Raw genomic sequence first — 11,451 nt, forward strand, 5'->3', positions numbered from 1 at the left:
CAAGAAGCACCATATGAGAGAGAGGGGCCTCTTGCACAGCCTAATCACCAGGTGCCTCCATCATGGGCCGCCTTCATTGCTATGCGTCAGGAGATTCGAGACTCTACAATGCATCAGCTGCTGCAAGATGATCTAGTGGAGCACATATGGAGGCTCCGAGGCAACGCCAACGCCAACGCCGACGCCAACGTCTAATTTGTTTGAAAAATTGTGAAATTGTGTGCTTCATTTGTTTCAGCACTTGTTAAACATTGTACAATTATTTTCGCCGAATTTGTTTCAGCAATTTTCGTACTGTTGGTCGCCGAACTTGTTAAATTTAATAAATTCGTTTGAAATATGTCAAATGGTCGAGGTTGGGGGTTTCCTGCCGGGGGGACGGCTGGAACTTCGGCGCTCCCCACGCCAAATCTTCCTCCAATCCGGACGAAAATATCGCCGGATTTGGGCGTGGGGAGCGCCAACGAGTGGGGATGCTCTAAGAATAGACTGCATGAGTTGTTGGACCAGCATAGCAGGTGGGCAATATCACATCATACCCAACATGGCAACACTGCAACAGGAGAGAAACCATACATCAAAAACCCAGCCCCTCCACATTCAAACACTCTCATACCACATCGGTCCAAACCCCTCCACAAAACACTCCGCAAGCCACAGCAAAACAGAGCACGATCTCAATCAACAGAGCTCAGACTCAGAGCAGCAATGGGGAGCGCCACCAGGATCATGAGGACGGCGCTCCACGCATTCTTCACGCACTACCACCCGGCGGCCTCCGCGGCGGCGCTCCTCGCGCTGCCCTTCTCCGCGGCCGCGCTCCTCTCCCGCTCCCCGGCGGCGTCGGCATTGCTCGCGCGCCCGGCGCTCTCCCGCCGCCTGCGCCGCGTCCTCGTCGCCGCGGGGTTCCCGCCGGCGTCGCAGCTGCTCTTCCTCCTCAACCACAGGCTCTCGCAGTCCGCGCTCTCCTTCCTCGCCACCCTGCCCTTCTCCCTCTCCTTCCTGCTCCTCGCCAAGGCCTGCGCCGTGCGCGCCATGCAGTCCCCGTCCCCGTCGCCGCGGACCCAGCACCACAAGCCGCCGCTGCCGCTGCCCCCGCCGTCGTTCCCGCGCTACCCGGCCATGGCGCGGACGCAGCTCGCCAACTTCGCGGCGCTCCTGCTCGCCAACGCGGCCGTCTTCGCCGCGCTCCTCGCGGCCTTCAACGCCGCGGAGGCGCTGCGCCTCGGCTCCGACGGCAGGGCCGTGCTCGCGCTCTCCGCCGCCGGCGTCATCGTCTACTCCGTCGCGCTCGCCAACGCCGCCGCCGTCTGCAACCTCGCCACCGTCGTCGCGGCCGCCGAGGGCGGCCGGGGCGGCTGCCACGCGCTGCTCAAGGCGGTGCTGCTCGTCCGGGGCGATGCGGCTACCGCCGTCGCCGTGGCGCTGCCGGCGAGCCTGGCCACCACCGCCGTCGAGGGGCTGTTCCAGCACAGGGTCATGAAGCTCTACATTGTCGACGGCAGGGTAACCTCGGCGATGGTCTGCGAAGGGTTCTTGATCGCCTACATTCACTCCATGATCTGTGTTCTTGACACTGTCATCACCTTCATGGTCTACCAGACCTGCAAGGCCAGCCACTCTCGTGATCTCTTGGAATTGGAAGGGAAAGAGGATTTCTTTGCCTAAAACTGTTCTGAATCTCAATTACTCCACTACAGAGGCTAGAGCATAAACCTCTCATGCTCATGATGATGCTCATTCATGTTTTTTCTCTTCTTTTTTTTTAGTTTTCTTTTACCCATTTGCCAATGCTGGTTCTGGGGGCAGCTACGATATTAGTATAATTAGGAAGTGCATCAGGTCCATCACATTGCTCAATCTGTAAATAACTGGAGACTTGGGCTTACTATAAAGTCACATAAATAGATAATTCAGTGTAGTTTTGCATACATTACATACTTGCGTCAGAGTTTGGTTGAACTAATTAAGCAATCTCATTTGCTAATATTAAGGTTGTTTGGTTGTTCTGCTGCAGTTGACATACCTGAAGTAGCACCTCAGCTAATTGGTCAAGAAAGAATGTTATTTTTATCCAGATGAAACATTCCGCATGAGAGCAGCTTTTCACAATGAATTATCAAGTACTCCTACATACATGTTCCAAATTCATGCCATGTTCTGACAATTTTGGAAACAAATATTTTAGCTCATTCCAGCGCCTGCAGCTGTATTGTCTATGGATAAGATCCACATCCTGACACTGCCACCCAAAGTTGCCAACAATTTTTGGGTCACTTGTTCGGATCATGAGCCCACCATTTTCCTTGATTCCAAAGCAAAGCAACAGGCATGCATACTTACCAGTCTACTGCACATCCACATCAACTTGGCTGGCCTGGTGGTGAGTGGGTTGTAAAAAAATCCAATGATTTCTACCAGCTTTTTGGTAACTTTTCTCGGCTCCAATCCATTCCATGCTCTCAGATCTGGGAAATATGGCTACCGCTGGTCTGCTACAGTACCACTTGCCATATGGAGATTCCCAGTGACACAATACTACAAGAACATTCTTCCATTAGAGTGTTGGGACTTCTTGTACTACCATTTTTTGGACCAAAATTGCTGGGCCAGGGGACTAGGCTAGTACATAACAAATGGTAACACTAAAAGTTAGGGCATAATAAAGTATCTAAGAGCATCTCCAGTCGCGTCCCCCAAAGCGTCCCCCAAAGCGATTTGGGGCGCGCCGGACAAAAAAAGCGTTCCAGCCGCGTCCCCCAAAGCCCTTTTTTGTCCGGCGCGGCCCGATACGGTGTCCGGCGCCCCGAGCCCGTCCCCGTCCCACAGGGGACGCTCCGGGGACGCCGGACACAACGAAAAGCGAGGCCAGCCGACGCGGGCCCGACGCGTCAGCGGCACAGGGAAAAATCGTCGCACACTCCCGCCAAATCCCGCCGCTCCCGCCAAATCGCGCCTATACCGGCGCGCACAGGCCTCCCAAAACATATCCCGCCGATTTCTTTCTCCTATCCCGCCGATTTCTTTCTCCCTCCCGCCGTCCACCCGCCGCCGCTACCCTCTCCCCATTCCATGGCGCCGCCGCCGCTACCCTCTCCCCATTCCATGGCGCCGCCGACAGCCTTGGCCGACGCTGCGTCGTCTGAGAAGACGCAGGCGTCGATCACGAAATGCCTCACCGACGTCTCCTCGACCTTTCTCTCCCGCGACAAAAAGACCGACCAAAGGTGGGCCGAGCTGCTCAAGAGGCAAGAGGAGAAGCTGGAGCTCAAGAAACGCAGGGACGATATGTCCCTGCTGAGAACGTCGACAGAGGGAATGTCTCCCCGGACGCGAGCGGCGCACAACTTCTTCAAAGGCCAGATCCTCGACGACATCGAAGCCAAAATGGCGGCGGCGGACGCGGCGGCCCCCGGCAATGCGGCGGCATCGGCGCGGCGGCGGCGCAGCAGAAGAGCAGTCGACGCGTCTTCATCGCTACACTGCGTCGGCCTGCGTCGGCGCGACGGAGCGACGCACCATGCACGGAACAGCGGATCGCGACGAGGTCGTCGTGCTCGACGAACTGCGTCGACTCAGATACGACGCCGTCGCCCAACCCCTTCCCTTCTTCTAATTTGCATGCACCGCCGATGCAGCAATATGATCGCGCGCCCAGTACTTTGATCGATCGCCGCTACTCTGATCGCGACGAATCGGCGGGAACGATCTCTTTTGAATGCATCTATTTGAATTTCTGATTGGGGGCGGCGTTTGGGGGACGCGGCTGGGGAGCGACGTCCCCCAAACGCGGCACGAACAAAACACGTCCCCCAAACGCTCGATCCGGCGCGGTTTGGGGGACGGTTTGGGGGACGCGACTGGAGATGCTCTAAGCTTTTGGAATGACCAAATGGGAGACAAAGGTGCATAAAGGGTCTCTCTAATTAATGCACTAATGGACTACGGGAGGAAAGAACAGTTCTTGTAGCCTTCTAGGACCTTAAATTGCCCCAGATTCCAACTGCTCAGATTGCCTTTGGAGTGAGGTGCAGATGTGATAAGAGAGTGCACATACTAGCTAGAAACGGACATGACATACTTGCAATCAGTGAGATCACAGCTTGATTGCAAACAAAAATTTAGAAAAGATAGCCTAGATTGATGCAGAGGCTGGGGGCCTGGGGCTGCCCCATTTGGAAAAAAAGAAAGAAAAGATAGCCTAGCTCAAAACTCAAAGATGCTATGAAACATGAATCCTACTACTTAGGTTATAATATCATGTTAGGAGAGAAGCATTTAGCCAAAGCAAACTTTAACGTCAAGCATGGTTGAGAAAGCTGATATCTCCGATAAATAAAATAAGCTAAGACGCTGCTTGCCGTAGGATGGTATGTCCTTACCAAATTTCATTCTGAAATCATTCATGGAGGGTATGACCTGATATTTCTTCCAAAAGTTTCAAGATCAACCAACCAAATAGTGCACAAGATTCTCACTAGAGGCAACAACATTAGATTAGGACATTCTGGCTGATATTGACACTGATGTGCCTGAAACTTTGCAATGACAATGCTCTCCAGCGATATAGTTAGGTAGAAAATTCTGAAAAAAGTCCACATATTTAAGGGTATGAAAGTTCTAAAGTTGAGAAAAAGGTAGTGTACCGCATATTTAATCTGAAGCTCTAAGCAGATTTAGAGTGCTGTCTCCAAGTAGCAACTGCAGCTAGAAAACGAGCTTGAAATAACTATTTACCAAGGAAAACCAAAGAAAAATGTGACAAGGGATTTCATTTACTATGATAACTCAAATTTGAACTGTGGAATTAAAGGATGATGAATATAAATCAAAATATATTATCTAGATGATCCCTTCCTTGTGCTGATTTCATCTTCTACAAATTATAACAACAAGCATATAGAGACACCAGAAACATCTGTACATTCAGTTACCCTTTTAATCTTATTACAATACAAACAAAAACATGCCAGGGAATAATTATTCTAAGTTACAATGTGAACATGTAAACAACTGACACTTCTACATAAACAAGTATACATAGCTTCCACCTAGCCAGTATTATACTGCATTTGCATCAATTGGCAATTCCGATTATCTGTGCTGTATGAGCAATTCTGTGTATCTGTGCGAAAACTGCAAATAATGATATTGTTGTATTGTGTGACTGTAAGAACGTCTGGAGCAATATGACTTCAGGGATTGCACGCATCCAATCTTTGCCAGAATAAAGCGAACGAAATACCACTGTTACAACTCTGTATCGAGAGTCCAAACAGAGTCTATTCTTCCCTTTTAAACTGTAAAACTCCAACTTGCCTCTGGTTACTGTTGCTAAGGTCTGTCCTTGTAAGCGAACCTTGATTGATGGACATACTATTTGGCCCTTTCTGTTGTGACCTGTTGGAGGATGCTGAATTTCCACCATTCTGGTTGTTGCCCCTACCAACTGGCGGTTCATGGTTATGTTTTCCTTCATAAGTTGTTATGACAGCCTTGGGGTCTGACGAGGCCCTCTCGATGTGCTTCCTGACATTGCATCCAGCAAAGGTGCACTTATAGTAACTCCTACAAGTATAGAGAAAGAGATCATGTAGGTAGTACATGAGACAAGTAAAGCAAGAAGTACATGAATCTCACTAAACTGATTAAGTCATCAGAAAGTGCATACAGGTAAGATTTTTTAGAAATTTTGATTATATTCAGACATGATTAAATATTTGGATGCAGCAATATTACTACAACTTTCAGGAAAGGCCATTTGACAGAACCAGAGCAACACATGAGGATATTCCTTTCGCTTTTGAATGTCTTCTTTTATATTCTACAGCAATCAACCACAACTTCTACTACCTTTGTACTCCTGGTTAACTTTATCTTGCTCTTCCTTTTGCGCAGCTAAGATCGTTCTTTTTGGGTATAGAAATATTTACAATCAGCTGTAAGATCGCCCGTAGGCAGCACTACCACATCCTGCGGACCAGGTTTCAAATCATGACAGAAGCGAATTTCTGGTATCTCACCCAGGTGGGCTCTATGTTAATCAAACTCCACATATCATGAAAATGCAGAGTAATTCAATAACCTTTTATTTTGTAATGTAAGTAGTAAGTAACAACTGACACCTATTATGGATGAAATAGGATGGGTCAGACAAATGAGGAAATGTAAGGTTTAGTATTTATAAAAATCTAATTCTGGTGGAGCTTTTTCTTTGAGTAGACTAGTAGAGATGCAAATGTTGGAAAAGAATAGCAGTGCTTCTATTCAGGAGAGCCGCGAGTATGAAGAAAGCTACAAGCCTGATACTGGCCCAGCTTTTGATCAAGCTGCCAGTAAGGAAGCATTACATCAAGTTCTTATTCTTCGCCAGGTATTGCAGTTGTTTGGGTGTCTCTCCGCGTTTTCTGAGGAGCAACACGAGACTTTCTTTTGATTTCCGAACTCAGTAGAGACATGCCACGAAGGGTTCTATTTCTTGGTCCACCTTAGCCCCCATAGCCTGGTTTTAGATCATGGTTTTGCTGGTGTGAACCATGGTATTGTCTACATGGCAGCGGTGTCACTAGCTTTTGCCACGTGGGATCACACACAGATAATCGCATCATCAACCTTTGGCCCTAAGTCCCTAACACTGGCAGACTACCAGCGCATAATTCCTTCTATTCCAAAGATGCTCATGGGTCCTGCACGACCACCACACTGGTCGCCACACCGCGACAGTGATATGGGAGGATTGAAGAGAATCGATGGTGTCACATGGACTTCAAAATGGTGATGAGGATGGCCACGTGGACAAAACGACCTAACCATTGTCCACACCAGCAAAATAACGATAAAAACTGAGGATTGATAGTTAGCTATTTTTTTAGTGCAGGATTGATAGTTAGGTTATGTGAACTAGCAGTTGCTTATCTCTGTGTTAGGGACAAAATATAGATGTAGCATTGCATAGTCTGTTCATTATTTTTATACTCCTGGCTATATTCATTATAGGTGTCTACCACATCAGAAGTGTATTCCATTGATGTGCCATCAGGTTGAAAACAACTAAGGAATCATGCCACGGAAAATGAGGTACAGATTCTTGTTTTAGTGAAGTGAAATTTTTGTTTGGGGTACGCGCAATTTTTTTGTTTTGTTTGGGGTACTAAAGCATGCAAGGTTCAAGCAGAGTAAATAGCTTAAAGTTGCTGAACGCATGCATCAGATGACATACAATATAGGCGATCTATACCCCAGTCACCATTTGGAACTCTCAAGAAAATAAATTGAGGTGAGAAATGGAAGAACACATGGAGTTGGAGGAGTGAAGCATGCCCAGCCGATTATGATATATGAGCCACAGTATATACTATGTGAGTAAAAGAGAACAGTGTAAAGAAATACCTGGGATGAGGATTTCCTTTCACCACCTTCTGCCCATACTTGCGCCATCTATAACCATCATCCAAGAGGTCAACTTCACTGGTTGTTTCCACAATGATCTTAGACTCCGTCAGGGTCTTCTGTGAAGAAATTTGTATATTCCTACGCAATGGAAACATTAATTTTAATAACGCAAGAATATAATCAGACAGTGGAATTTTATTGTCAGCTAACAGCACCTTCTTTTGCAGTCACCCTCCCTATCATCAACTTCATTTGGCCTAGATTCTCCATCATCCCTATCATCCTTATCATCTCCCTCACTTAAACCAGATAATTGCTCAGACATTCCATATACAGCTTCCTGATCTCTCCTAACACCTGACAAACCAGATGCTGTGTCATTGGATTGTTCGTTTTGCTCGGCTGCTGAAGAGCTGCCATCTTTTGGCCGCTTATTTGGTGGACGTTGGTGATTGTGTTTCCCTTTATATATTATCTCAGATATTTGACCATCTTCTGCATGCTCGACTTTTTTCTTCACAGGACAATTGGCATGAGTACATTTGTAGTAGCTCCTTGGGCAATCACTGCCCTTCACCACCTTCTGACCATATTTCCGCCAATTATAGCCATCATCGGCAGGCTTATCAACAGGGGCAGGAACTTGGTACCTGTGAGATGCCTCAGCAGATTGAAAGACTGCATTGTCATTGTTCGATATTGTCACCTCCATGTTGGGTGCGGAGCTCATATGCTGTAGAGCTCCAGATGATGCTGCAGCTGCTGAAAATGATGGTTGTTCAATGTGATCAAACCTTCTGAGCGGAGAATGACTTGCTTGGGCTGTGACTTGGGCCAGAGCCTGTTGGTGCGACATGCCGAAACCCCCCTGTAAAATTGTGTAAATTTTGGTTTTACTTTCTTTACTGGAAACTAAAACAGATGCTCCAGAGTTGTGGAGTGATAGAAGAATTGATCGTACTGAAACAGTAAACTACATATCTTGCTCATACTGAATGCACTTAGTTGAGAACTTGTCTCAGCAAGAGGTAAAATTCACAGACAAAATGTTTATATGGAACTACAGCTTCACACAGCATGCACCAGCCATTGTGAATAACAAACACACACACACACACACACACACACACACACACACACACACAAAATGTGAAGTGCTAAAACTGAGTAACATGTTGGGAAAGGACCTTATCTAGTATCAACAGGTAAGAACCATGGAAAGCTAGAAACTAACAGTACTGTTTCACCAGAAAGTTGCCTTGTCCCATCTGTATCAAATATCAAGCTATCATGCCAACTAGTAATTGCATCATGATGGGGAAATGATATGATAGTAGTACAATTATTGATACTGGTATGGCAATGTGATAAATCACCACTTGCTGCATCTAAAATACCGGAAACTATTATCTCCTGTTTGTAGGTTAAGGTTCGCCATTGGCAACAAAGTGCCACAAACAAATAAGGAAAAGTGCTAGATGTTGTCACCTCAGTAAAGTAGCAAAGAAACTATAAAGTAAAATTGCCACCTCAAGCTCCAGATTCCCTAATTCACAAGCTTTAGAATACCATGGAATATATAAGTACATGATTCGCAGATTTCCACTCATGTCAGCACAGAAGAAAAGACGAGAAGCTTAACGAACTAAAGGTTGAAGCTTAACGAATTGATGGTGCCAAACTGCCGATCAATGTTGAATTAACAGGTTTACAGGGCAACTGTGAAGTAAAATTGCAACCTCCAGCAGCTCTAGATTCCCTAATTTTACAAGCTTTATAACGCCATGGAAAATCAGCACTACATGATTCCCAGATTTCCATTTGTGCCAACACAGAAGAAACAGAAGAAATGGCGAGAAGCTTAAGGAACAGATGATGCCGATCAAGGTTGAATTAACAGCTCTACAAGGTAAAGGAAGTTAAAATCAAAACAGCCTAGTGGTGTCTCGTCATTCAACTAAGAAGATCAAAGTTGAATTGGTCAGAAAGAGAGGAAACAAGAGCTAAAAGTACAACCTTGGCAGCAAAAAAGAAAGAAAAAAAGGTGTTACGAAATGGAGTGCGTACCATGGCCGGCGAGAAGATTAGGCCGGGGGAGTCGAATAAGCCGGAGGGGCTAAGCCCAGGGGGCACGGTGAAGACGTTGGCCCCCGGCGGCGGCGCGACGGAGAGCGCCGGCCCCGGCCTGGCGACCCCGCCGCCTCTGCCTCTCTCCTGCGGCTGCTGATTGGGAGGCGGCTGCGAGAGGGAGCCGATGAGCAGCTGGGTGAAGCTCGTGGGCCCCGCGCCAGAGGAGGCGCCGCTGCCGCTATCGCCGCCGGCGCCGCCGCTGGCGTCGGCGTCGGAGGGGAAGAGCGCGGAGGCGAGCGTGAGCGGGCCGGGGCTGGCGTCGCCGGTGCCGGAGAAGAGCGACTCGGCGTTGGAGCGCGGCGGCAGCGAGAGGCGCGGGCGCGGCGGCGGGGGCGGGCGCGCGGACATGGTCGCGGGAGCCGAGCCGAGGGAGACGGAGAGAAAAAGGAAGCGATTTGATTTGATTTGATTTGATCCTCTTCTTGATCTTGGTTGTCGGCGTTGACTTTGGTTTGGGGTTAGCCTTGACCTTTTGGTATCCTCCTCTTGGAGCCGAGCAGCAAGGAAGAAGGGAATGGAGGGAAATTGTGTTTTTTTGCTTTGCTTTTCCCCTTTTTCTTTTCAGGAAGTAGATTTTAGAAATGGAGTCGATCAAATTTGTGTGTGCAAATAAAATAGATTAGTTCCTTCAGTAGTACAAATAGTTCGTTCAGTACTAATAACAACAACAAAAATGTAAATTTACACGCTATCAGGAAGTACCATGTACTACTCCCAAATGGGAGCAGGCACGAGGTTTCTGCCGATCGAGCTGCCCATAGTCTCCACATGGCCACATGACGAGCGTAGCTAACACCAGTTGCTACGATAATTATATTGTTTTCTTAGATGGATAAGTATATTGTTGATGACAGCAGTGTAGTCCAAGCTTTTCTTTTGTGAGCATTAAATGCAAAAAATAATGCATGGTTGAGAAGCACGGTTGCATGGTTGTCACACGGACTACCGCTCAATAGCCCTATGGATGATCAACTAAACCTTAACTATTAGATAGAGCGGAAATTCGCGGGTGATTGATTAGCTTTGTTTATTCTTGTGTGGTGTTTATCCCAATTCACATCGGTGTTTACGAATCATGATAAACATTAACGATTCTACAAAAACGTGGCATAAGCGACAAAAAAGAAAGTTTGGACAAATTGCATGTTTCATCATCAGAGCAACTTAGCGATCATATATGAATCTATTATTGACATGCTTGCTTGTGAGAGGTGATAGAGCGAGAAAACTCAACGCCCTTTTTCCTACCGTGGTGGCTCCTACGGAGAGCAACAACCCATTCACAATGTCACACAAAACAAAAAGAGGAGAGGGAGAGGAGAAGTTATGTACAATCAAGATTGTTAGAATCACGATTCTGAATCGGATATAGGCCCCTTTCTTTTGGGCTCCTGATTCAGGAGAAGCTAGCTTTTAGAAAATGGTGGGAAGAAGCTCAAAGAAGACAATCCCTTCTATTCTTTTTGGCTTCTAAAAATTTAGCTTATTGATGTGTTGAGTTGTGAAAAGCCTGTAATGCCCCTAAATGTCGGTGGATGGGGGACCATGGCTGAGGGGAACAGGAGCTCGAGGTCAGTCAGCGACGGTCCTTGGCGGGGTCGATGGCAGAGCTTGCGATGATGCCGTCCCTTGGTAGAGCGGTGAGCCGAGGTGGCGGGCGTTGGTCAACGGCAGCGGAGTGGCAGGCCGAGGTGGCGGGCGTCGGTCAGCTGTGGCGAGCCAGTGGTCGGTAGGCGGCTGCGAAGAGTTGATCGGCGGGGGGGGGGGGGGGGGTCGAGCCAGGGGCTCCTGATGCGATGCGGGCGAGTGTTCGGCTGAAACGACGCCTTTTTTGCATCTCCAACTATTTTCTCTGCGGTGGCAAAGTTCTGTAATTAAAGACCAACGATAGGGGCAGCTCTACCTATCGTTTCGCTGTGTATGGGAGAA

The 11,451-nt window shown here is 47.8% G+C and overlaps 2 protein-coding genes across 2 annotated transcripts; one reads left to right on the plus strand and one right to left on the minus strand.

Moving 5' to 3' along the window:
* The first annotated feature begins 624 nt into the window (after positions 1 to 624).
* LOC127299475 (uncharacterized) lies at positions 625 to 1,746 on the plus strand. Its single transcript, XM_051329442.2, has one exon. The coding sequence runs from the start codon at positions 709 to 711 to the stop codon at positions 1,666 to 1,668; it is 960 nt and encodes a 319-aa protein (XP_051185402.1). The 5' UTR covers positions 625 to 708; the 3' UTR covers positions 1,669 to 1,746.
* A 3,072-nt stretch (positions 1,747 to 4,818) lies between these two features.
* Positions 4,819 to 9,900, minus strand: LOC127299474 (probable WRKY transcription factor 3). The gene is made up of 4 exons (XM_051329441.2): positions 9,460 to 9,900; positions 7,608 to 8,260; positions 7,390 to 7,530; positions 4,819 to 5,568 (listed from the first exon to the last, which is right to left on the minus strand). The coding sequence occupies exons 1-4, from the start codon at positions 9,868 to 9,870 to the stop codon at positions 5,283 to 5,285; spliced, it is 1,491 nt and encodes a 496-aa protein (XP_051185401.1). The 5' UTR covers positions 9,871 to 9,900; the 3' UTR covers positions 4,819 to 5,282.
* Positions 9,901 to 11,451: the final 1,551 nt, after the last annotated feature.

The sequence above is a fragment of the Lolium perenne genome, chromosome 5, assembly GCF_019359855.2.
Source record: "Lolium perenne isolate Kyuss_39 chromosome 5, Kyuss_2.0, whole genome shotgun sequence".
Taxonomy (NCBI): Eukaryota; Viridiplantae; Streptophyta; class Magnoliopsida; order Poales; family Poaceae; genus Lolium; species Lolium perenne.

Coding starts and splice junctions, on each gene's coding strand:
- LOC127299475 (XM_051329442.2), top strand. CDS start 709: ATGGGGAGCGCCACCAGGATCATGAGGACGGCGCTCCACGCATTCTTC.
- LOC127299474 (XM_051329441.2), bottom strand. CDS start 9,870: ATGTCCGCGCGCCCGCCCCCGCCGCCGCGCCCGCGCCTCTCGCTGCCG. Junction 7,531..7,607: donor GAGGGTGACTGCAAAAGAAG/GTGCTGTTAGCT, acceptor TCCATTGCGTAG/GAATATACAAATTTCTTCAC. Junction 5,569..7,389: donor AAAGGAAATCCTCATCCCAG/GTATTTCTTTAC, acceptor CTATACTTGTAG/GAGTTACTATAAGTGCACCT.